This window comes from Talpa occidentalis, unplaced genomic scaffold, assembly GCF_014898055.3.
Source record: "Talpa occidentalis isolate TD23 unplaced genomic scaffold, MPIMG_talOcc4v2.1 talOcc4.11, whole genome shotgun sequence".
NCBI lineage: Eukaryota > Metazoa > Chordata > Mammalia > Eulipotyphla > Talpidae > Talpa > Talpa occidentalis.
This window is the reverse complement of record NW_023601104.1, coordinates 17,871,213-17,898,616: the sequence shown is the minus strand read 5'-3', so window position 1 is coordinate 17,898,616 and position 27,404 is coordinate 17,871,213. Positions and strand designations below refer to the sequence as shown.

The window sequence follows — 27,404 nt, the reverse complement described above, 5'->3', positions numbered from 1 at the left end:
TAGGTAGTGAACATCCAGCAAAAGGCATGACGATTTTACTACTGGTTAAAGCTTTGTGCTCTTTTCCAGACTGCCTGGTTGGAGTGCTGTATGTATCTGGTTTGGATGGATCTCTTTGATTACACTCTATTTTTCAAATATTTTTTTCTTTTTCAGTTCGAAATCCAGAAGGACAGATAAAACTTTATTCCAAGGGAGCAGATACTATTCTGTTTGAAAAACTTCATCCATCCAATGAGGATCTTCTGACTTTGACATCAGATCATCTCAGTGTAAGTGCCTCTCTCTCGCAAGGTTAGCAGAGCGGCTCTTTGGTCACTTTCTATGGTTTGTCTTATTTCAAAAGTAGCAGCTAAATGATCTGACTTCTAAAATGGAAAGCATTTAATGGCTGGAAACTGGCACAGGAATCCCCTTCTCCTGCCCTGTGAGAAGCGTGGTCAGTGGAATTGCAGGAGGATTAATGGCATCTGAGAAGTAGCCACTGAGTGTGGGTTCCCCAAATTCACTCAGGAGAAGGCTCAGGACACCTACAGAGAGATACTCTAACTCTCCTGCAGTTTGGTGCTGCTCCCCTAGGAAGACTGGTTCTAGAAAGAGGAGCAGGGGAGTTGCTTTCCTTTAGCAACTCTGACATGTTAGACATATCTTCCTGATGTCTAACACCAATGGAATCTCTTTTTGATTACTCCCAAGATTTTGATTAATCTTTTTGATTACTAGCTTAAAGTTGTGGTTAGGTGTTGAGGGGAAAATTATTTCTGTAGTCAATTTTCTCCTGCAAGGATCCTATATTTCAGGTAGTAGATCATAATGCATCACTTACTTTCCTAAGCTGAAGCTATCAAAACCATACGTTCTAATACTATGCATATTTTCCAAAAGCTTTCTAAAGGGACTAGGGTTGGTTTTTCACACTTTTTTTTTAAAGTATAAGAGTCTATGAATTAATATCAGCAATTTCTGGTTTATATCTGAGAATTAGGTATTTCTCTACCATTTGTTTGATGTTCTGTTTAATCCAACATGAATTGGAGGTATAGCAAACCTGTGCTTTAAAAATCATCGAGGAGTCATGTTCTTTTCAAGCACTATATTTAATACAAAACATTCCCTGACTCCTTAAAAAATAAATAAAATAAAAAAATTGCCTGACTTTAAGTTTAAAGAATGACAGTTCAGTAATACTGGTTACACACATAGCTATTGTTTTTGTCTTTCCAATGAGCATTCTTGATTTTCTTTTAATCTCTTCCAGAAGGTCGGCATGGTCTTTTAAATTTTTTTTTTATGAAAACAACATTAGAATCATAAGTATCTGATTTTTACCACTGCCTCACACCAAGGCCTTGGATAGTCATACATTGTCCTTTCATGCTGAAATATGAATTTGGTCTTTTCACATTTCTATGCAAAATAATTTTTTTCTTTTTTTTTTTTAGGTAACAACAATTTTGCTCTTGCTTTATTTGTTTTATTCATTTTGGCTTCTAAATTCTGAGGTTTTAAATTTATATTCAATTATTGATTTTGAATTGTTCAATGATAGGAAACAACCTTGCTCAAATACTCATTTAGCACTAAACTTGTATTTCATGCACTAATTAAATAACTGAAATCATCTGTCCCCTTTTGTAATGTAGTCTTAGAGTTGATTCACTGCAGTGCAGAACAGAGAAAAGCATTGGTAATGCCCAGTGGGCTTGTGACTTAAAGGCAAATAAGTGTTTTTGCAAATTAAGAGGACAAAAGATCATTACAAGACAGTAACCAGATTTTCAGATCAGCAGGGGACCCAGTGGGGATCTTGGAAGGCAGGGCCTGTAACATGTGATTGCAATACCCAAAGTACTACCAACTGCCTGCAGGATGAATGTAAATTTAAATATTTTTTTTCTCATGTTCTCTCTAAATCACATAATCGCAATATCCACTGCCCTTCATTTACCTAGTTAGTGTGTGTCATGGTTTGACTTGTGCCTGATCACAAACCTCTGTCTTTGCCATAAGCCAAAACATAACAGAGAGTGCTCTATGGCAATGCCCAAAGCAGCAGAAATGACTGTTAAAATGCTTGCATTGTCCAGGCCTGTGAAAGGACTACTGGGGTCCTAGGTGAAGTGGAGCGTTTTAGTAGTTCCCCAAAGCAATCTACATATGCGACTGTGGGTGGTGTGAGACACCTAGCAACTACCAGTCTCCTATTAAATTTATTTTTTCTTACTGTAAGGGTAAAGCACCAGAGGTATCATTAAAATGATCCATTTATGGAGACATGAAAGGGAAAGTATAGTTCTCTGATTTATTTGACTAGTTATTAAATGTTAATGTCACAGAAAATAGTTGCTAAAAAAGAATGACATTACCCTGACTTGATGGTGTTCTTAAAATTTCAAAAAGCTTTTATTATCAAAAGTTTCATATAGCAAAAAAATTTTCAAAGGATTCAGAATGACAAAAAGCCATCTCTGCTTCTAGTTCTGTGTCCCAGAAGCAAACGTTATTATTAGCTTTCTGATATTTCTCATTCCCTCCCCCTAGCGATGACTATTATAACCTTAATTCAAATATTTAAACCTCCATTACCTGACTAACAACTACTTATTCATCCATTACTGACTTTTAACTTTTATTATGCAAATTTTCAAATGTGAACAGAATTAAGATTCTGTTAAATTTAGACACAGCTATATCATTAGTGGGAAGGCGACAAGATTTGGGTGAGGTGTCATGCAATTCCTTGAGAGAGCCTCTTGCCTTTGATTTGCAAGCTGACTCCTCCGAGGGCACTTTCCTCTCCACTAGAAACCAAAGGTCCCTCCTGTTGTTGTTAGGAGTACTTCCTCCTGGCAAAGGTTAGGTTGGGAACTAATATGTATTGTTTCAAATTGATACCTTAAGTTTGGGGAATCATGGTTACCTTTCAACTAGCATACTTCGGAAGGTATTTCAGCCATCTTTAGGGGGGATGGCTAACTTCCCTAAATGTTTTAACCCCATAGAAATAAACTGCCAAATAAAAACATTTCTTCTGATTTCCCAGGGAATTAAAGAGATGGAGGCCCAGTAAGTGCTCTTGGGACAAAAACTATCTGAGTGAAAAACTTCTTATTCAATATTGTTGTTATTGTTTTGTATTTATTGTTTTGCAGTTGTTCCTAAGTCTATGTCTGCTTTGGCAGGAGTTTGCAGGGGAAGGCCTTCGAACCTTGGCCATCGCATACAGAGATCTGGATGACAAGTACTTTAAAGAGTGGCATAAAATGCTGGAAGATGCAAATGCTGCCACAGATGAGAGGGATGAACAGATAGCTGGGCTGTATGAAGAAATTGAAAGGGATTTGATGGTATGAATTTGGAAGTATGATGGTTTGTGTTTATAGAAGGATATTATGTGTTTAGAGATCTAGCGTAGGAAAAATTCATTGGCTAAACCATCTTGCTCACAGCAGCTGTTACTTTTTCAAACACTGAATCATGCTTTATGTGCTGGCTTTGAGTTTGCCATGTATGGTCCTAGAAAGACCAGAGAATAATTTTCATTAGCAGTTGCTTATGCAATCGGCAGTTCCCTCAGGAGCAGAAGATAATGGACTCCCTATTCTTTTTCAATGTCTGGTATGTTCTCGATGTTATGCTTTACTTTTTTCTCCCTGCTTTTTGATCCACCTTTTTTTAGAACAGGGAAACTTGCCATAAAGAGTAAGCTATAGCTCTAAACCATCCTAAGTCCATGAAATTCTGGTGATATCTATGCTGTCCAGAGTATGACTTATTCTAGATACCATTCTTCCCTGAGGCCCCAATAGCCACTGTGCTAGACTATCTTGTGGTTCCACAGCTTGTCTCATTTATCTTTGGATGAAATATTGTGCAAGTACTTTTTTTTTTTCAGTTTATGGCATCTGCTGGCTAGTTTAGGAAAATAGCTCTATCATTTTGTGATCCTGATTACAGAAATGAGGGCTTTCCTTCATGTTTTCTGAGCCTTTCAGACCTTTCGTATAAATTCTAACTTCCAGGATTGCCATTAATTTGTGTGCCCATCAATTGGCTTGACTTAGGAATCTTCTCTTGGGTTCTTTCCTTACCCTGTTGTGCACACAATTGTTTGCTGGCAAATTAATGTGTCCTAACATATCTTCAATTCATATTTTTTGATCTCTAAACTCTGTGATTGAAAGCCATAGATGCTATTTGCATGCATTAACATAAGGTATTCTCTATTTTTCAATGAAGCTACTAGGTGCCACTGCTGTTGAAGATAAGTTACAAGAGGGGGTTATTGAAACAGTTACAAGTTTATCACTAGCCAATATTAAGATCTGGGTCCTCACAGGAGACAAACAAGGTAACTTAAAAATGAATGATTACGATATTTTGAAAAGGGGTGATAATTTCTATGGTAAAATTTTATTAACCAGAAAGCTTAATTAATTAGATATTTTCCCAGTGCCTCACACAGGAGAGTTGAATTATAAAAAAAGGAAAGCTAATATATTACAAGAATTTACAATTTAAAAGCAAACAAAAGCTAACAAAATAACTTCTATAGTATACTCGGGGGTCAATTGAATTTCAACTCAGTTGCCTCTTAAACATAATATAATAGTTACACCTATGGAGACAACAGTGATGTTTGAAATGGTTAGCCATTGGTTTGTACAAGCACAGCGCCTAATCAGAACAGAGGCACAGGACTGAAGCAGGATGGTGGCCTACATCTTAATTTCTTGATGGTAGGGAAGTTTGAGAATCTTAGAGGAAGAATCAGTGTTTAAGGTAGGCTTTCGGGAGGCTCGGGGAAACCAGCTATTTATCAACTGATTTGGAAATATTTTGATATTTCAACTACTACACCAGCTGCACCAGTGCAACTTGACTACTGCCCATCTGTGGTACAATGATAGCTGACCCACTTTCAGGCATGACAAAATGCCAAGTTATCAGACAGATACACTGTCTCTGAATACTGTTCAAAATACACTGTTTCCTAAGAAAGAAAAGGGGGTCGGTACATTTTGGATCTTGTGCTAGAAGAAATGGTTAAAACCAAGAGGATTTTATGCTTGGTTATCAGTAAACCAGTTGACTGGCATGCATATGTCTTTAAAATTCTATGTACCTCTTACATATTTTTTAGAACCTTGGAGGATTTTCAGATCTGATTAATCAGTTCTCTACATATTTACCCAACTCAGTGGTTATAAAAAATAAATAATAGGGAGTTGAACACAGTGGTATGTTATTAAATAGAGATTTTCTAGAGTTTGATGCTGGTCAGTGGCTATACTTATTCAATTAGTTAAGAATATCCACAAGTTTACTATTATTTAGCTTTAACTTCTGGTTCATACAAAGGACATCCTGAGATTTTAACAATTTTCTTCCAAAAATCTAATTACTCTGTATAATTAGCTAGAATCTAATGACTTAATAGAATTAGAATTAAATGGATACTGGAAATGGAAGTGTTACCTAACAAACCTCGAATACATTTCTGTACAATTTGAGGAAGGAACAACCAACATCATGTAATTCTCTATCTCTAGAGGAGCAATAACCCTGGGTGGTTTCTGAGGTGATAGTCAAATTTCAAATTTCTTTTCGTTTAATGGGAAAATGGCAAAGCTGCATGTGGGAGAACTATAAAAACTTTATAAGAGCATTTTGTGAGTTTTCTTTCAATTTGCCTACTATATCAAAATTGAATAGTAGCTCAATTTGGTATTTTATCTCTCCTAAGGCACTATTTGGGATTTCTGGTAAAATGATTTTTATTTATACATTTTACCTAATAGAATTAGAATTAAAGATGTTAGGGTAAGTTTATAAGTACTGATTTTGGGACTCAAACAGGTTTTTTCAAAAACTAAGTAAAAAGGCTGAAGAGACAGAGATGTTGCTTTTTCTCTATGGATTTAACAAGTAGTGAATTTGATCATGGAACCTAGAGCTTCAAGTTTTATCACTCATTCATCATATTCTCTCTGACATTAAGGGTACCCATAGGTTCTAAGGAAATGTAACAGTAGCCTCAAAACTTTTATAGAAAAGGTACATATGCTATTAAGTGATGGTATAACTGATATGGCGTTTATTTTGTATCAGAAACTGCCATCAACATTGGCTATGCCTGCAACATGCTGACTGATGACATGAATGCTGTATTCATTATAGCAGGGAACACAGCGGTGGAGGTCAGAGAAGAACTCACGTAAGTGTTAAAGGAAGGAGGTAAGCGTGAGAGGGAGGGAGGGAATAAAGAAGATCAGGTAATTGAGACGATAGAAAGACACTGTGCATGTTTGTTAAACTATTCACTTTAGGACTAAGGTAAGTTTGTTGTCAGTGGTGAATCACTGTCTTTAGGTCTCCAACATTTCCCAAATATATTTTTTTATTTTTATTTTTTTATAGAGGCATGTTTTATTTGTTTGTTTGTTTGTTTGTTTGTTTATACATGCACTGGGTACACTCAGAGGCTTGGGAGGGTGAGAGAATTCACCAGAGCCAGAGCAGGGAGCAGAGCAGGCAGAAGGACCGAAGTACACTGCTGAGGGGAGCAGCAGGCGGCAGGAGAGGTCTGCGCACCATGTGGGTCCCTCCTCTGGGGGCCGGGGAGCAGCCGGGGATTGAACTGGCGCTTCAGAGGCCGTGGGCAGCTTCGCAACCCAGCGCTCAACCGCTGCGCCACCAGGGAGGCCAACCCCAATATTTTTTTAATGATAATTTTTAAAATTTTTTACAACATTGTTCATTTTTAAACAACATTTGCTTCCCCCACCTCCTCAGGTGTAGTCCCCATAGAGTTTCCTTCCCCAAGGCACCTGTGCACCATCACCTCAGTCCCCTGTGCTCCTCCCTCCCTCCCTCTGCTCTCTCTCCTTCCTCCTCCCCTGCAGGATGCCTCAGGTTTATAATTGTCTGGTTTGCTTTGTTGTGTTTTGTACTGTTACTATTTTTTTACACTGATGTCTTATTTGGTTCCCCTATATTCCTGCTTTAAGTGAAACCACCCGATATTTTTCTTTTTCCTTCTATTTCCAAAATATTTTGAGAAAAGGATTTCAAAGCATTTACATTGAGTTCATCTTTAACATTATACATTGATAACTACCTGTTCATCCTTACATGGTGAAGTGTAATTAGTATTACTGAGAGAACTTGTTAAAAAATACCAATTCTTTGACTTCATTCTGTCCTTAAAAACTAAGCATCTCCAGGGGATGAGGCTGGGGGGGCTTGTAATAAGCACTTAGATGAAGCTTATGATCAGATAAATTTGGAAGACATATCTGTAGGAAATGGTATGTAAAGTTGGAATGGTGTCTCCACATTAAAGAAAATATATATTTTGACATATTTACTATTGAATCCAGATTTATGATGCTTATGAGAAATAGAATACTATGAAATTTGTGTAACTGATACAGAGTACTAAAAAAATACATGTGCTAAAATTGGAGGTAAGAGTGGACAAACATTAAATTTAAACATTACATTTTGAAAATAATATTTAACATCTGTCAATTAGTTTTATCCCTTTTTGTTACTTCATTTGAAGAGCATTTTAAAGTATGTATAATTATTTTCTCCTGAGCTTTGAAAAATGCTGTTTTATATATTATTTTTAAAGGTGTATTTTTATTTATTGAGATAACACATATACCACTATATGATTCAGAGATGTAAAGATCACATCACACCCTTCAAGTGTATGTTACCACACCGCACCCATAGTTCTCCACCACAGTCCATTTTATAATAATTTTACTTGCAGATGCTTGTAGCAACTTCTCAAAACTCAATCCATTTTGGGTCTGGCCAGATTATTGACTTAGAGACACATTGTTTGCCATTTGCTACAGTCTGATAGAAGGTTTGTTAACCTTCTCTCAACATAGCAGTGGAGTAAAATGGGCTTCCTCAATGTGTGTACATCACTAAACTTTGTCCCTGAACCTGTACTGTCAGCACCACCAATACTTGTAGATAAAATCTCCCAACTTCTACAATGGGTTACTTACTATAAAATATTTCTATATCTTGATGGTTAAAATCTATAACTAGAACCTGCATATGTCTTTGACAAAAATTGGGAATTTATAATATTATTATTTACAGAACTTTAATGATAGACCCATAGCACCTATTGGGAAATATGAATAATTGACTTAATAATTTATTTAATTTAAGTTTTTAATTTGTGGAGGAAATCTTGTTTAAGGAAAATAGATGTGGGCAGATCTATGTTCAAAAGAACCTGTTGCTAAATGCTTTGATACAGTGCCTTAGACACTGTTGTAAGCAGTATGCATGATGACCTCATTTTGTTCTCAACGCAAACCAGTAGTAGGAATTATCATTATCCTTGCTCTACAGAATAGGAGCTTGAGACACTGATGGGGTAATTTGTCCTGAGTTTCAAAGTTAGTGTTTCAGCTGGAATTTGAATCTAGTCAGTGTGGCTTCAGAACCTGTGTACAAAATTTCTTGTATGTTACTTTCTTAAACACACCTTGGATGTATTCTTATACCTTTTCAATAATTAATATAAAAAATGTAGTTGTTAAGGCATCTTACTGCCTTTCTTGAGGTCAGATGCCAGACTAGCAGCTATAGTAGAATAAATTTCAGGGTGAGAGAGCAGATGTAAGAGGAAGAGGAGGGACTTTGTGTTCACTGGAGCTCAGTTGGATTCTTGGCTTTCTTTGTATTCACTGGTTGGTTGAATGACTTTTGATATACTGCTCAGCTCTTCACTTGGTTTCCTCATTAGGAAAATATGCAACTATATCCTATAAGTTATTTTATTTGGGGGATTAAATGAGACAAGAGCTTAGAGCTTTAGGGATGTTAAATGAACTTCCTTCTTGTTTCTCCCCCTCTCTAGTTTCTCCCTTTCCCTTACCTCTTTCCTTCAGTCAATGTTTCAGATCTTTCCACCACCAAGGACAGCTTTGTCAATAATTTCCCATAGTCTCTATGGAGCTTATCATTAAAATAATAATAATAATAACATTTCAGTAATGACTAATTAGATTTCCCAATTTTTATTTGGCAGAGACATAGTAGCTTTAGCCAGCATAATATAGCTGTTTTCTAAATCAGATTTAGATAGCCAGGTTTATATAATGATAATATATATATATATGGTATTACAGCTAAAAGTAAAAGATAAAAATAATTAGTGAGTCTATGCATTCTTATCATAGGGAAATCTACATTTTTCACTAACTGTAAGATATTGAAAGCAACATGCTAATCCCTATTACAACTTTTATGAACCCCCTTCCTCAGTTGGTTACATTGAATAAGTATATGTTAGGTTGATAAAACAGCACACACAAAGGCATAGGCTATAAAAGAAATCATGTTATGGCGCGCAGACCTCTCCTGCCGCCCGCTGCTCCCCTCAGCAGTGTACTTCGGTCCTTCTGCCTGCTCTGCTCCCCGCTCTGTCTTTGGTGAATTCTCTCACCCTCCCGCGCTTCTGACTGTACCCAGTGCTTGTATAAATAAATAAATAAATCTTAAAAAAAAAAAAAGTACTTTAAAAAAAAAAAAAGAAATCATGTTATATTCAGGAAAAAAACAAGCTGAGTTATAGCTAGAGTGTGTGATAGCACCAAGGGTAGGGGGGCAGCATTTTTCACAGATGAATTGTGACTGATGTGCAAAAGTGATGATCAGGGTGATGGATGTTCTGAAGGTGATGGATGGCTTCTAAGTAGAAGAGTGATATATCTATTATGCATTTTAGGAAAAACATTCTGCTGACAGGTGAGATGAAGTATATTTGATTGGAAAATGAATGGTAGGGGAGAATTCAGGAAGTTGTTGGAATATTCAGGTTTAGAGATAAAGAATGTTGAACTAAGGCAATGAGACTGTATCAGTGGGGACGGAAAGTGAGGGGTGAAATTGACAGCTATTCTGGAGGTCAAGTGGCTAGGATTCAGAATTTGATTGGATGTGAAGAGAAATAGATGCTTTCATTTCTATGTAGTTTGTCTGACATTCAGAGTCAAGGATAAACTCAGGCATGAGAGAAGAGAAATTTGTTAAATCTTATGAAGCTGAACCTGAACCCCTTCCCACCGGATGACAAAACAACGAAACTAGGCACTTTTGGGTAAATTTAGCTCAAGTCTAGGTTTCACAGTTTTCTCACCCATTACTGATTCTCAGTATCCACCGTACTGGCATCTAGCTCCTCTCCCTGCTGTGTCCCTGACAGGTTTCTGGGCTGCTGACTTTGTTTCTTGACTGTCTTCCACACGCTCCTGGGGAGCATGGAAATATGGCTATGCTTTCTCAGGTGCTTTGTGCTAGAACACTTGTGTTCCAACCAACTGTCTCTGTACCTAAAATCCTTTTCCTTTACTACACTCTGTGTCATTGCACCTTAGTGGCAACTTTCTATACTCAGATTCCCAAAAACTTACCTGAGGATTCCATTACCCACATGACTTGTCCATCTACTACCGATCCAGGGTGAGGTTTGATGACTTGTCAGAGTTAGGGCTCAGGGGAAAAATTTCCCACCCCTCTGGGTTCTCCTGAGGCTGGAAGAAAAAAATTAATATCAGAGAGATTAGTAGGATAAAAAGCCCAAATTTAGTAACATACCTATGGAGAATTTACATGGCTATATATTTTAGCGCAAACTGGGGCAAGTCAGTGATATGTAGTCTATGTCAAGGAGTGTGGGATTTCAAGAAGACAAGAGGGTGTTTATATTATGAGGAGGGGATGACTTCATCTTTGCTCTGAAAGTAAAAATATGAGGTTCCAAGATAGAGAAGAGCTATTCACTGATAAACCTACACCTGGATGAGAGTCCCCAAACTACACTATTCTAGGTCATGAAAGAGGGAAAGAGCAAACATTTAGGGAGTGGTGATGTCTTCTTTGAGTATGGATTAGGGAATAGCAAAGGACTGTGGGAACCTCCAGCATCTCAACTGCTCGCAATCAAAATGATCTGCATTATTAAGTAATGGCAACATTTTCTTCTGGTGGCCGACATGACCTTAGCTGACCTTAGTTCCACATACCAAAGTCAAACCCATTGGGAAAGGCCTACTCGGAACACATTGAGAAAAGTTTCTCACCCTGTTTGGAGAATGATCCTATAGCAATATTTAAACTCCCCCTTTACGTCCCTATCCTCTAGGTTGGGTAGGAAGATGGAGAAGAAAGTTCACATTTTTTTTCTAGTCTCTGGCTTACGGCGTTTTATGTCCTTATTCCTTTAAGTTTCAGTCTTTTGAGAGGGAAACAACTTTCCCCCTTCTGTCTCTAAAAGCTTAATTACAGCAGGTCCTCAGCTGACACCATTTCAATCACATTGATGAGACAAAAACTATCCCTGCTGACACTGAGCAAAATGACATTCTTCAAGGATCTGATTTCATTATAAATTTTCACTTAAATCACAGTTTCCAAGAACCTATAGACAATGTTAAGTGAGGACTTGCTGTAGTGAAATTCCAGTAGGCTGGCATACAGATGATGTTGCTCTGGGTTTTAAGTCTATTTGGGTACTCCGAAAGCAAGGTCTTTTTTATTTTTTCCAGGAACAGACATCTTTGAGAATTCTTTACTTTTTTTTTTTTAAGATTTATTTATTTATGCATATAACCACTGGGGTACAGGCCAGAGATGCAGGGGGGTGAGAGGATTCACCAGAGACAGAGCGGGGAACAGAACAGGCAGACTGACTGAAATACACTGCTGAGGGGAGCAGCGGGCGAGACAGGAGAGGTCTGCTGCGCCCTGTGGGTCACCTCCCTTGCTGGTCAGAGATTGAACTCTTGCTGTAGAGGCTGCGGATAGTGTCACAGTGCTGTGCTTAACCCCTTGAGCCACCAGGGAGGCCCGAGATATATTTTCATCAAAACTTTTATTATTTTTATTATTTTTTTAAAAAATTATTTATTGCTTTATACAAGAACCATGGTACAGACCAGATGTACGGGAGGGCGAGAGTATTTACCAGAGACAGAGTGGGGAACAGAACAGGCAAACTGATCAAATACACTGCTGAGGGGAGTAGTGGGCAAGACAGGAGAGGTCTGCCTCACCTTGTGGGACCCTCGCCGGCTGGCAGAGATCAAACCGGCACTGTAGAGGCTGCGGGCAGCTTCACAGTGTGGCGCTTCAACCTCCTGCGCCACTAGGGGAGGCTCTTATTATTTTTTTAAGCATCCTTGTTTATTTTTCCATAATACAGAATTTCTTCCCTTAGGTGTGGTGACCATAGTTTTCCTACCACCAGAGTGCCCACAGACTTCCAACATACTTCACCATGCTCTCCTCCCCAGCTGTTATTGACTCTTTTTGTTTGTTACTTCTGTATTAGGCTCTGTCAGATCCCACTGAATCAATGTATTTTTCTGAGTAAACAGAGTCAGCTGTGGTGATAGTGCTGTTGTAGAAGATTTTGCTTATCTACACTTAGTTGACTAGTAGATCACATAATTGTCATTTTGTAAAAGGAATGTAGATAAATAGTAATTATTAGCTACTGTTTTGGGGATTGTAAGTTGGTAGACACTTTCTAGAGAGAAAGCTGGCAATTTGTTTCAAAATCACGTATTTGTGCACTTTTGACCCTATGAGTCCTATTTCTAGGAATTTCCCTTAAAAAATGAGTGGACACAGGCCTCCCTGGTGGTGCAGGCAGTTGAGTGCAGTTGAGCGCAGTTGAGCTCTGAGGCTGTCCGTGGCCTCTGCAGTGCGGGTTCGATCCTGGCCAGCCAGGGAGAGACCCACATGGCATGGCAGACCTCTCCTGTCTCTCCCGCTGCTCCCCTCAGCAGTGTTTTTGGTCAGTCTGCCTGTTCTGTTCCCCACTCTGTCTCTGGTGAATCCTCTCACCCTCCCGCACATCTGGCCTGTATCCCAGTGCTTGTCTAAATAAATAAATCTAAAAAAAAAAAGTGGACATATGTATGAACGTGCATTTAAAATTTTAATTGCTGCATCTATTATAATAGGACATTAGAAATTGCTCAAGTACCTAGCCAGAAAGGATTTTGTTAATGACTATGATATTTACATGCAATGGTATACTATGCAGTCATTACAAGTGATTATGTGCTCATTGACGTCAGAAAGATATACAGGATATATTTAAGTAAAAAATGAGACTACAAACATCATGTGCAGTATAATGTCATGTTTCCCCCTGCAAGGATGGATATACATGATTGAGACATAAAACATCTATAGCCATATCTATCCATCTACCTACCCATTAAGTTTTAGAGGACATATAAAGTGGTTCTCTCTGGATGGCAGAATTATAGATCGTGTTTGCTTTCTTCTTTGTGGCTCTTCATGTTACCTAAAGTTGTTATGGTATTTATACAGTACTTTACATAGAAATTAAAGGATGGAACTGGGGTTTGAAGTAAAAATTTCACATACTTAAATTACCGGATGGTCTCACTCATAGCAGGATTCTAGAAAACCTAAATAAGGGACCAGGAAAAAGAATAACTATAAGAAAGAAAAAAAAAAAATCAACAATCAACTATGAACCAGAGACACACTTTGGGGATGGGGTGGGGAAAGGAGGAATTGGGGTAAAAATCAGGGGGTTGCAATTGTATGGGGAATATAAAAATAAAAAAAACAAAAAAAAATTCACATACTTTATTCCTTTATCTATTTGTAGAATGATTCTGTCCTTTAACTATTACTCTGGCAATGTGTCTTTGTCCCAACCTAGAGGCAGCCTGTGGCTCACTCTTTATATAAACCAGTTTGGTGTGGAAGACTGTGAACTAGGTATTTGAAGATCTGGTCCCTATCCTTTGTCTATAACTGAAGACTCAAGTGGATAGAGCCAGATAACCCAATTGCAGACACATGAAATGTCAAAGGCAGACCTCAGACTTGTGAATGCCGGGTCCAAGTCCCAAATCCAGTGCTCTTGTATCAAAATCAAGATTGCCTTTTTAAAAAACATAATGTCATAATTTCAATCAATTTCCTAACAGGTCCTGGTGATGTTTGAATGTTGAGTGCCTTACAACAACTAAAAAAATGACTTTTTTCCTACCATCTCTTTTCTTTTTTTATAGATTTATTTTTATTTATGCATGCAAGAACTGGGCTGTAGGCCAGAGGTGCAGGGAGGTGAGAGGATTCACCAGAGATCGAGTGGGGAGCAGAACAGGCAGATTGACTGAAACACATTGCTGAGGGGAGCAGCGGGCAAGACAGGAGATGTCTGCTGTGCCATGTGGGTTAGCTCCATGGCCTGGGATTGAACTCAGGTTGCAGTGGTGATAGTGGAGACTTAACCCCTAGGCCACTAAGGAGGCCCCCGACTCTTTTCTTTATAGATTGCATGCAAGCTAGCCTAGGTCTAGCTGCTTTGCTGTATTTGTGCTGGCATGGCACTGTGAATGCCATAGTTGCCCTCGATCATTAATGCATTTCTGCGTGCCAGCACTGTAATAGACTACCCTTCGTTATAAATCTTGGGAATAACAGGCACTGTTTTGTTTTAGCACTTGTTATTTGTGTTTTGTGTTTAAGCATTGTGTGTTATGCCTGCAAAAAAGTTCATATTAATCGGCAATTGTTATTGTGAGATTAACTGATGATAATTTTTTTTTAGTAAGAATCAGCTGGCGTTTGAATAGCTAACCTCCATGAAGAAAATGAAATAATATTTCTAAAGCATGGGCAAAGGTCTGAAAGTGCACATGCCCAAACTGGTAGGGAGAGTTGACCTTGTGGAGGGAGCGAGGGGAGATTTAAGCGGAGTTGGAAAAACTGTCCCTTCTCTGCCTGGGAAAGGGTTCATGTGAGATGTTAGGAAGACAGCTTCGGGGAAAAAAAAATCCCAAGTAAATAGAATTTCAGCCAATAATTTCTTGAACTTCACCCTCCTTTGGAATGTTTTCATTCTCTGGGGGGAAAACAGAGATTGAGTCATTTATACAGCGAGTGAGAACTTTACTAAAAATGAAACCTCAGGAGATGTTTGCCCTTTGGTGCTTTCTTGAGTCTCAATTTATGAGCCCTGCAACAATGTCAGAGAAATGTTCTGAGCAACTTGTCTCTCTTGCTTTCTTCATTATATGGGACTGTAAATTGTCAGGACTTTGAGGAGGAGTCCCTGACATGGTTATCTGATGCAAAAGTCTGATCCTCCCACTTAAAATGATGATTTCTCCATGTCTGCACTCTCTCCCTTCCCCACCCTAACTGCCTAACTTTTCACACATAGCATTCTGGCTTTATAAATCTTTTTCTTTGATTCTGCTAACTGATTGCTAAATCCATGACATCATCCTTGGAGCCAGGAGCACGTAACCTCTGGGCTCCTAAATGCAGGCTGTGATTTTGGTCCTGGACAGCAGAAGGAGATGTTGAGCCAGAAGATAAGAGTTGTTTTTTGTTTTTGTTTTTGTTTTTTTAACTTAGTATGTAAACAATTAGTGTTACGTTTTCAAATAATTAGAAAGATGAGAGCTGCAGTGGTTGTTTTGTACAATGAGCATTGTCTTCTTTTTTTTCAGAGGAGCCACATTTTAAGAAATGTTTTCTACATAGGACAAACCTTTGGGGAACCATATCATTTTGCTGCGAGCTGAATGGTTCACTATATGACCTGTCTCTCACTCTCTGTTTTCTCCGGGTGCTCATTTTGTACATGCATGTTGCGGCCTAAAGTGTTGGTGCCTGGCTTTGGCACTCATCTTGAGAGAATGTGGGTTGTGTAGTTCCCTGGTTGTGGCTGAAAATTCTGCAGTCTTGCCAGTTTGCTCGATGTTGCTTCAAACATCCATGGGTCCTGGGAGAGGAAATTTCTATTCCTTTAAAGGCGTCATCTTTCCAATTTTGAAAAAAGGAGTAAAATGCCACTTTTAAGGGTGTTAAGTCACCATACAATTTACTTCTTAAACAACAGAGTTGGCAGAGATGTGGGCAGGGTTATTTTACCATTAATGAGATCTAGGGCATTGGAGGGAGTTTCCACTGTTCTGCAAATTGATGAATTTATTTTATATGTAGATGTCCCAGAATTCCTAGAAGATTTCAACAACCTTCTTTCATTTCCACTTTAACAATATCCCATGCCAGATTCGTGGTTCTTAAGTCCTTGAAACTCAGACATCCTTATATACCAAAATTTATCAAGAACTTCTAGTTCAAACCCAGCTCAAGATGGTGATTTAGCTTTTAGGTAATTTAAAACATTCAGGATGATTCTGTTTTCATTATGTTTACCCTCTTACTTCCTGGAATTTGGAAATTTGCTATGGTATCCCCATCAAAAAGAATTATCCACTTTGCTTACTAAAACTGAATCTTATGCCATAGTCTGTCTGAATGGTGATGAAATGAATTTACCTCTAGTCCAGTCTCTCGTTAGAGTTAATAGGTATGCCCTGTCTGCTTTGTTTTGATTCGCTCCCCCTCACTCCTTCTCCTTTAAGGAAAGCAAAGGAAAATGTGTTTGGACGAAAGAGAAGTTTTTCGAATGGCCATGTATTTTCTGAAAAAAAGCAGCAGCTGGAGCTGGACTCAGTTGTAGAAGAAACCATAACAAGAGATTATGCCTTAATCATAAATGGTCACAGTTTGGTGAGTTCACTTAAGGCTTTGTTCTTTCTATTTCTTCACCCCAAAATTATCTCTTTTGTCCTTTCTTAATGAGATCTCCTTTTGTGGTTTCCAAACAAGTGTCACTACTAGAAACAGTACATGCCCTGTAATTTCCTGCTTTTAAGGGGAAAGGAAATTTCTAATATATATTTCATACATTATTGCTGGAATGACCACAGTAAAGGGGAGGATCTGAAGAAATACTGAATTTACAGAATATCAATCTTTTCTAAATGATTATAGACCATTTAACAGTAATGTTTAAATGCCTTTGAGGATGTCATAGCTCACTATTAGTAACTGAAATAATGCAAGTGGATGAATGTACTATAATTATTGCTCTTGCTAATGTTTGTGATTTGTGGAGCACAACCTGACCTTCACATAATTACCACACCAGATTATTGCCATTTAGATACCTCTGGTGGTTTTTCTAAATAGCAGCATTTTATAGCAATGCCAAACAATTTGCTTTGATTAGGAAATCTGGTTCTTGTCGTAATAGAATAAACTTGCATTGTACTTTTAATGTAGTTCAGGTTCCAAATCTTGAACGAATATCAAAACACTCGTCTGAGTTTCTAATTTAGAAAACAAAAGCTCTGATTGCAGTCCAGTGAAACTATCATTTATATGCACAAAGAGCTAATCTCACATCTTTCTCTGACTTTGATGATCATTTTTCACTTTTGGATTTGGAGAATAAATGCATCTTCTTGTAGACAGTTTCTTAGAGGACAAAAGAAGTTGGATCTGAGTATATTGTATTCCCCCTCCACCTTGTGATCAGCTGTCTGTTAGCTCTTAGTGCTTAGAGCATTATCCAGCTGGATTCCAGACATAATGATGTGTTGCCTTCTACACCATGGAAAGTTACAGAGCTCAGTTGCAGGCCAAGCTCAGTTGAAAGTTTGTCCAGATGACACGAACTTCTCCCTTGCACAAATGAGCAGCAACTGAAAATTATAAGCCTGTCAGCTGGACTTGGAGCTAGTGGCCGCCAAGCTGAATTGCCCAGGGACCACACTATGGAAAGGATCCCTAATGAGTAGCATGCTTTGACTTCTTCATAGTTTCAAAGAAGCTAGTGTGTGTGTGTGTGTGTGGCAGGGGGCAGGGGTGGGGGGAAGAAGGTGGTGGTGGTTGGAATACTCAGGTGAAAGCAGATGCTGTTTTCTCCTTGTCTCTAACTCTGCTGAAAGAAAGCTGAGATAGATGTTCTTCAAGAACCCCTTTAGCTTCAAAGCCTGAAGCTGATGAAACTATGAAATGTCATTTTTTAAAGTAGAATTGACCATGTTTTTTTAAGTGTGCTCACAATCTTAAAAAGAATCATGACTCTAGTTTTCTCAAATCTTGATGCTTTGGAGGCTATAATTGGGTCCTTCTCAGAACCCATGTTTTCACTCATTAATAAGAAAGAAAGAAGGCGGGTCATTCTGGACAACAAAATCAGTTTTACATACTTTCTCTTTTAGAAAAGGGCAATTACATTTGAGAATGCCAGCTCACAATCCCCCCTAGCAATTATAGGTCTTGATGTGAGAATTTTCTAATACTATTCATGCTTTTATACTTATTTGCCTATTCTTCCATTTAACCCACTAACATTTATGAAGCATGTCCAGGTCATGGTGATAGAGCCTGAGAAAAGATGTGAATAGTCATGGCCCTTGTTTTAGGGATTGCTATATGGTGGAAGAGCTTGCTTTACAGTGGTATGATAAATATTTTAAAGAGGAACATGATGTTTTGAATGCATGGAGACAGTACATTGAGTTCCTGATGGGAAAGACAGGGGAAGTGATAGTTCTGGTAGAAGACACAACAAGTCAAAATCACAGAAGCAAAAAAGACCCTGTTAGATTATGGAAACAAGTAATTTAGCATGATAGGAACAAATTATAAACTTAAAGGTGGTGGTAAAAGACAATTCAAAGAAGTATAAGAGTCAGATTGGAATGGGCTATGATTACCTTCGTGAAGATCATTAAAAGATACTGATGACTTAAAATTTAGGGGGAGTCCTGTTTCCTGCTAATGTGTTTATTAAGTAATATACGAGAGATGTTTTCTAGGAAAATGTGCTCAGCTTATTGGAAAGGATTATGGTCTTTTTTTCCAGACACTTCTTGGAATATCTAAAGGCTCTTATGTATTTAGAGAGGAACAAATAAGAAATGAGTGGGAACCCAGTCTGAGACCCAGGTTGTATGCCACCCTTTGACAGGTCTCTCTTTATGTCAAGTACTACATTCTTCAAGGGCTGTTCTGTAGATTATCTGCTTTTTGTTTGGCCACATTTTAACAACCATACAACAAACACTAAATATAGAAAACAACAACACAAAGAAAACAAACACCAGGTAGAACAAACAGATCTCCCTCATTTTGGTGGTTCATTTCTAAACTTGGTGAAATAGTGGTATTGTGTCTCTTGCTTGTCCTTATTTGGGTGGATTCCCCCACATTTAACTGTTTCTCTCCAATGCAGAGCTATGATGTGTCAAGGAGGACACACAAAGGCACCATGTCTTTTGCTTCTGATGTAAAATTCCTTGCTCCTTGGTAGGACTTCAATACTCATTTCTATGGTTGTTGTTGCTGTGTGACCTTAAATCAGCAATGACTTGTTGAAGCGAGTTGAACTGTTTAGAAATCTGTTAAGGAAAAAAGAAATTGCCTTCCCCAATGACATCTCTCATATCTTCTTTTTTTCATTTCTCTTTTTCCCCTGAATCATTTTTAACAACATAGGCTCATGCTCTAGAAAGTGACATCAAGAACGATCTCCTAGAACTTGCCTGCTTGTGTAAGACTGTGGTTTGTTGCCGAGTCACCCCTCTTCAGAAAGCTCAAGTAGTAGAGCTGGTGAAGAAGCACAGGAATGCTGTCACTTTGGCCATCGGTGATGGAGCCAATGATGTCAGCATGATCAAAAGTAAGAGGCCCTCTGCTCAGTGGAGAAAGCTGCCTGCCTGGAGTCCTCAAGTTTCAGCCTTTCAGAATAAGTACCAGAGATAGCACTGAATTTTTTTCCAGTGTTCTAAACTGAAAGCTTTCTTGATCCGGTATTATTAACATTCATTGAAAAAAATCAAAATTTTTTGATTATTTGTGTATGTTTAGGCCAAAAAGATTCAGCTCACCTTATGCAGTTTGGATTAGAAAATAGCTACGGAGTAGAGAAATGTGCACGGGACCCACAATTCCAACACTTGAGTTTAGTCCCAGCTTTGCCACCTACAAATTGTAAAACCCTGTGCAAGTCACTGAACTTTTCTGAGCCAATTTCCTCTGTTGTAAAACCAGGAAAAATACCTCGTGATCATCAATGTTTCGTGTGATAATGTATGTGAAAAATTAAAATTGCTATAGATACAAGTTTTCTGTAAATAAATTAGTAGTGTAAAAGAGGAATGGCCATTACCGAAAGAGAGTGTTTATGTTTGGGGAATGAGTGTGTTGTTCTTTTCCTTTGTAGGTGCTCACATTGGCATTGGCATCAGCGGTCAGGAGGGACTGCAGGCTGTTTTAGCCAGCGACTATTCATTTGCACAGTTTAGATTCCTCCAAAGACTTCTCCTCGTTCACGGAAGGTGGTCCTATTTCCGAATGTGCAAATTCTTACGCTATTTCTTCTATAAGAATTTTGCATTCACACTTGTGCATTTCTGGTTTGGTTTCTTCTGTGGTTTCTCAGCCCAGGTTGGTAAAAAGCACATTTCCTTTTTTATAAGATGACTGGATTGCAAAAGACTGCACTAATAGAGAGCATTTTTATATGTCTAATATTAGTTACAGCATTAGTTATGTAATTTATAGTTAACTTGAACTTTGAACCCAAGAAGAATATATATTTAGTTGGAATTTTATTTATTTTTGTTTTAGTGTAAGTAACCAATGGGTTCTCCTTTCTGTGCATTTTAAGATCTTTATTGAAATGTTTTGGTTTGATGACAGATAAAGTTGATGTAGAGTTTTAATTCAGAACAGAGGTCTGAGAAACACTATCAAGAAATATTGGTATCTCTATTGGGAAGAGAGTTATTTACCCAACATACTAAACATATAAGAGCTGGAAGTAAACATGTTTTAAATCAGGGAGAAGTAACTGATACCCTGATATCGGGGCTGTTTTGATAAAAAGCATCAGCTGAAAATTGTTAAAACAGATAATAAATAAACTAGGTATTATTGGTGAAGGAAATTAACCAATTAATAAATTAGGATTCTATTTTTATATCTACTTATATCCATTTTAAGAGGTAGTTATTTTTCCCTACATCTTGGATAGCAGAAAATTTCTACTGTGAAATGTAAGTAAGACCTATAGCATGGAATGCACTTATAAATAAAAAAATGTCTACGATATCTTGCACATGAATAACAACAAAAGAAAAATATTATCCTTAAGAGTAAAATGGTAACCATAACTCTCATTAGATATTTATTCAATTGTTTTTCTATCCTTGTGGGTTAATCACTGGTTTGTGTTAGAAATTTTTTTTCAATCATTTTATCCTAGAAAAATTGAATATGGATTAAATCAAGGTAGTGAACCCTTTTGTAATGAAAACATGCTTTGTACATTTTCCCCTTTTTTTCTGAGAAGGTGAGATTTCTTAAGGTGAGGCACACCAATACCCATTTTTAATTTTCTCTTCCAGGATATCATACCAGAACTAAAAGCAGACTATAATGACTGTTTTGGTAATCTCTAGCCTGTTGAAGTGAAGCAAACTTTTGAATTAGGTTCTCAGAAATACAAGTCTTCTTAGTGCTATATCAGAGAAGGCACGGGGGTGGTGAGATTTACCTGCTCACAATTCTACTTTTGTCCATAAAGACAAGTGTGGGGATGTGGCCTGTGCCGTCCTGGGCTGGTTACTTTCTCTCCACAGAAGAATAAAACAAGTTTGTTTGCTAAGTGGTATTTCTGAGAGATCCAGTCTTCATACTGCAAAGGACTGAGATTTGTGAAAAATCACAAAACTGTGAAGGGATGCACTAACCCTCATTTAGACCTCTGAGGACACAGAAGAGTAATGACTTCTATTTACAGACACACCAAGCTTAGGTAGGCAGGTTTACTGCCAAATTTATCTGTTAAAACTGTGAAGTTGGGGGCCTTCCCTGGTGGCGCAGCGGTTGAGTGCGGGGCTTTGAAGCTGCCCGCAGCCTCTGCAGCGCCAGTTCGTTCCCCGGCCTCCCCTCCGGAGAGGGTCCCACAAAAAACAAAACAAAAAACAAACAAACAAACAAAAAAACCTGTAAAGTTGAGACTAATAGCCAGTGACTTCTAACCTCTGCATTTAGGTGATTTTCTGCTCTGCTTTCAGGATCTGATAAAATTGGTCAGAGTCAGATGTTAAACAATTAGATTTTTAATCCTTTCACTAGTATTTATATTTTGAAAGAGAACAGCAAGGGAGAGCAGTGATTGCTTCAAAGACATGAGTATCTGATGGTTAAACCCAGCTGCAAGACATGCCACCTGTCTATGATTAGGTTTCTTAAACGTTTGATTTAACTTAACACATTTCTTTTCTGTGCTACTTTTTTCCCTCTTTTTAATTTTTTTTTCATTGAGTTCTTTGGTTAATTGCATCCTCTTCATCTGAGTCCACTGTCAGTGTTGACTGACCCTCCATGTGGTTTCCTGTGCTGGTGAATTGGGCTGACTCAGTGGTTCTCAAACTTTAAGGTTCACGGGGGTCTCTGTGAGCACATTAAAAGCATGGTTCGGTGAATCCCACTTGAGTTTATGACTCAGTGTGTCTGAGGTAGAGCCAAAGAGTTTGCATTTTGACAAGTTCCCTGGAGGTGCTGCTGTGCAGATGAGGGACCATACTTTGAGGACCATGGGGCTTGACAATCTAGAATCTTCAATCTTGCTTCCTTGAACCCAGAACCCAGGGTGGAATCCAATTTTCTGATTTCTTATTTTGTCTGCACTGGACTCTATTCAACTTTTCTGAGGCAGAGGGGCAGTTAAGCAAGCAGGTTATCCCTCCAAGTAGAATTTTTCCAGAGGACTTAGAATCTCCTTACCTGCCAAAGCCATCCTACCCTGTGGCTGATACCTCTACAGTGGAAACTTCTCGTTTTGAAGCGAAAGCTCTATCAAACCAAGGACAGTAGAAAAACAGAGGTCTCTTTCAGGAAAGAAGGTTGCTTTCCCCAATTTACCCCACCTATTATGACTTTATCTAGCTTAACCATGTGTTCCTTCAGTAAAGGAAGCACGTCTGAATCAGCTGCATAGCCCATTATCTTGAAGGGCACCTGGCACAAAAAGGCATGTAGTCATTTCCTGTTGTTGGGTGCGTCTAGTGCCCTTTTTCGTGCTTGAGATAGATGCAGCAAGGAGTCATTCCAACATGCCTCCGGTCACTTCTGGAAGCTGCCACTTGCTCTCCCTGCACCAACGGCCATCTTTGCAGTCTCCACATCTGGTCTACGTAAATGTGTCAGCCTGACTAGCATTGTGGGACAGGGGCTCAGGGTCTTAAGATCTGTATGTATTCCAGCTCTATGTTCTGATTCCAGAATGTAGAATGTGTTTTCAGTTGTGCTAATATTAGTCTGAGATGATAATGAATTTGGCTACAAGTGAGGTATTTCTTAATTATTTATATATTGCTTCATTCTAAGAAGCATGAAAAGTGGATTTCTCAGGTTTATTTTGCTTTGCCTGGATCTTGGCTGATTTAAACAGGGCAGGGCACATCCTCTTTTTGCAAGGGAACAATTAGACTACTGAATAGGAAACCTGGACTGGTGTTCATTTTGCCCTAGTTTTATGATGATTTGGTCAAATTAAAACTCAGGCCTATACTTACTGGATGGGATCCCTTGGTCTTACTATAAAGACTTTCATGCATTTAATGAATATTTACTAAGCCCCTTGTATAATCAGGCTGTGGTGCCTACTGAAGTTTATACTCCAGGTATGGGAAGCGGTGTCTTGGTAGACACGGTAAAGTGAGCGCACAAATTTTATTAGTTGTCTGTAGTGGAGGTTTTAGGGTTCTGTTTTCAGACTTATCAGAGAAGTAGACAGGCTTGTCAGGAAAGTAGTCCTTTGATATTAAATGTTGGAGAGGAAAAGTCAGCAACTCAATGACAATATCTGTGTAATGGCATCAGTGCTGTGGTGTCATCTTCTAGGTGGACTCAGGATATTTTTGCTATGACAAGGAGGGATAAGACATATTACAATTATGGCTGACAGTTAAATAGAAGTTACTATGTGCCAGGCATTATCTAAATGTTTTACCAATATTAGCTCAATACTTAACAATAGCCATTTTAAGTGGGTTTGTAATTGTGGTTTGCACCAGTTTTTTAAAACATAATTTAAACATTTTGTATTGAAAAATATATGGAAGGTACTGTTATAACCATTTTTATGTGTATAATTCATACATGTTATTGTGCAATAGGTCTCCAGAATTTTTTCATCTTGTAGAGCTGAAACTCTACCCATTGAAAACAATTTTTGTTTTCCCTTCCCTGCTAATCTTGGCACCATCATTCCACTTTCTATCAGTTTCACTATGTAGATAGTTCATGTAAGGAGAATCATACAGTATTTGTCTTTTGTGACTTGGTTTTTTCACCTAATATCCTTAGGGCTCATGGAGTTATAGCATATCAAAGGATTCCCTCCCTTTTTAATGCTAAATATTATTCTGGTAGGTATGTGTGTGTTTGTGCATGCATGCGTACGTGTGTGTGTGTGTGTGTGTGTGTACACACTAAATTTGATTTATCCATTTATCCCTTGAAGGACATTTGGATTGCTTCCACTTCTTGGTCTAATCAGCATTTTGCTCAGTATTTTCCAATGATAGTATATATGTTTTACTGTCCAATGAATTGTATTTCTCCCCACCTGAACTTCACTGTTCTATCTCATTAGGTCAATTCCTTCTATATCCATTTTTTACCCCTCTAGGCTCATCTCTTTTTTTTTCCATTGTATACTTCAGTGATATTTTTAATTTTATACATTTTTTACATCATTTTTCATTTTTGCAACAATGTAAAAATAAGGGACCAGGTAAAAACCTAATTATAATAAAGTAAAAATCAAAATCAACAAGCAACTATAAACCAGAGACACACTACAGGGGGGAAGAGGAAGTAGGATCAAAACAAATAGGGTGGGAATTGTATGGGATCTATATATCCATTTTTTAAAACCATTAATGGATGTGGTATTTTATCGAATGCTTTTACTGAGTCTATTGAGATGAATTTTATATTTCATTCTGTTATGATCTGTATGATATTTAGTGATTTGAGTATGTTAAACCACCCTTGAACCCCAATGATAAGCCTCTCCTGATGATGGTGGATGCTCTTTTAATGTGCTGTTGAATTTGATTTGCTATTATTTTGTTGAGACTTTTTGCATCTATATTTATTAGGGTTATTGGCCTACAGTTTTCTTTCCATGTAATGTCCTTGTCTGGCCTTGGCATTTTGGGTAATGCTGACTTTGTGAAATGAATTTGGGAGTGTTCCCTCCACATTAGTTTCCTGGAAGAGTTGAGAAAGATTGCCACTAATTCCTTAAATATTTGCAGAATTCACCAGTGAAACCACTTGGTCATAGGTTTTTCTGTGTTGAGAGGTTTTGACTACTAACTCCGTCTCCTTCCTCATTATTGGCCTGTTCAGATTTTCATTTAACTTAGGATTCAGTCTTGGTAGGTTTTATGTTTCTAGGAACTTACTCATTTCTTTTAGGTGGTCCAATTTGTTGCTGTATAGTTTCTGTTATGATTCTTTGCATAGCAATTTGATTGTATGTCCAGTGTGGCCCTTTTTGAGTTCATACTATGTGGGGTCCTTTGGTCTTCATGAATATGAATTTTTGTCCTTTCCCAAGCTTTGGAACTTATCAGTCATGCTTGTCTTAAACAGACTTTCTGTCCTTTCCTTTTTCTCTTCTTCTGGGATTTGAGTAATGTATATATTAATATATTTTTATCTTTTCCCATAGACTTTTCTTTCTTTTTTTTTTAAAGGCAATTTTTTTTTAAGATTTATTTATGCATTCAAGAGCTGGGGTACAGGCCAGAGGTGTGGGGGCTGAGAAGATTCACCAGAGACAGAGTGGGGAACAGACAGGCAGACTGACTGAAGTACACTGCTGAGGGGAGCAGCAGGCGAGACAGGAGAGATCTGCTGCACCATGTGGGTTGCTCCCTGGCAGGCCAGGGATCGAACTCATGCTGCAGAGGCTGTGGATTGTTTCATAGTGCAGTGCTTAACCCCTTGCGCCACCAGGGAGGCCCAGAATTTTCTTTAAAGTCAGTTATTAGAACCTTATTAATTTCCTTTAGTAGTGTCATTTTATCTGAATCTTCATGATTTTTTTATTCTTTGGTTGCTATCTCTAAAGTTGAGTAAATATTCCCCATTTCCAGATTTTACAGATTTATTTCAGCAGGCAAAGAGAGCCCAGTTCAGCTTGGGGTACTGGGTGGATCAGTTGGCAGCACCTGTGGACAGACAGGGCTTGCTATTAGAGTCTCTAGATTGGTGAGGCTACTGGCCATGCTCTGAGGTCAAGGAGCTCCTCTGACTGGACTCCATGGTTGGGCAAGTTTGGGCAATTTCTAATGGTGAGATGGGATCTTGGACTGTGCTCCCTGACTAGAAGGCTAGCAGGGATTGTGTCCTTTAGAGCCACAGACAGGGTTTCACAGTTGTGTGGAGCCTCAGGCTGTCCTCTGTTATCAGGTGGGGCCACAGGGTATGACCCAAAATTTGGTGGGGTGACTGTCTGGCCTCCCTCCTTAGGTGGCGCCTCAGGCTAGGTTCCAGGATTGGACAGGCTTAAACACTGCTCCCTGCCTGCCTAGACTGTATTCAGTGTTCAGTAATTGGGCAGTTCTGCAGACCAGACTCACCTGCAGATTGAGTCTTTAGACTGAGTTTCTGGTTGGGTGGGGCCACTGACTGGGCTTTGAGTCGGCCCAGGTCACTGCTCAGACTCCCTGGTTATGAAAGTTCAAAGGTTATACTGAATAGTCAGATAGAGATGCTGTCTTGATTTCCTTTATAAGCAGAGTATAGGATGAACTCTGATTTCTCTAACCAAGCTTCCTGGTGAAGGGAGTAGAATTCTGGAGGCTGTACTCATCAGCCGGGTGGGGCTATGAATATATTTCCCTGTCTAGCTGGACCATAGCACAGACCTCACGGTCAATATGGTTTGTGCTGTATTCCCAAACCAGGCAGAATTGCTCACCAAGCTCACTGACCAGAGGGAGCCTCTGGCTTCAGTATGCAGATGGACATCGCCCTGTTTGGGATTTCTGTTCTAGTGTTGCTTGAATGAGGTCTGACACTAGTGGAATGCTGCTTGTCCACCACTCGTCTGGACCTCCTCTATCTGATTCTCAGTAGTTGAGTCCTGCAGAATTCCTCAGTGATACACATGAGTAAGGCCCTCATGGGTTTCTAGGGGAGTTTATTGCAATACTGGGAGATCTGTTTATCTACGTTGGGCTCTCTTTTTCTGATTGGAAAAACAGGGGAGTTCTCTTGGTCCAGTGCAATGCCGGCCTGGGGGGTGGGGTGATGTAGTCTGAGGGTGGCTGCTCCTCTTTCCCTTCTCCTGTGTCCTTCTCACTCTCTGTGCTTCAGTGGCATGCTTCAGCCTCATTTGTGTTCTGCGATTTTCACAGCGGTGTCTTATCTGTGGGTAATGACCAGTTGGCGTTCTTGTAAGGGAGAACGTAGTT

At 38.7% G+C, this 27,404-nt stretch overlaps 1 protein-coding gene across 3 annotated transcripts in view; it reads left to right on the top strand.

Moving 5' to 3' along the window:
* ATP8B4 (ATPase phospholipid transporting 8B4 (putative)) overlaps positions 1–27,404 on the top strand; it is a 236,439-nt gene that overhangs the window by 170,033 nt on the left and 39,002 nt on the right. For all 3 annotated transcript variants that reach the window (XM_054701418.1, XM_054701424.1, XM_054701414.1), the window contains exons 17-23: positions 157–272; positions 3,183–3,347; positions 4,240–4,351; positions 6,112–6,217; positions 16,470–16,617; positions 19,396–19,579; positions 20,123–20,346. In XM_054701418.1, coding sequence (XP_054557393.1) covers positions 157–272; positions 3,183–3,347; positions 4,240–4,351; positions 6,112–6,217; positions 16,470–16,617; positions 19,396–19,579; positions 20,123–20,346 — 1,055 coding nt within the window. The remainder of the gene's footprint in view (positions 1–156; positions 273–3,182; positions 3,348–4,239; positions 4,352–6,111; positions 6,218–16,469; positions 16,618–19,395; positions 19,580–20,122; positions 20,347–27,404) is intronic.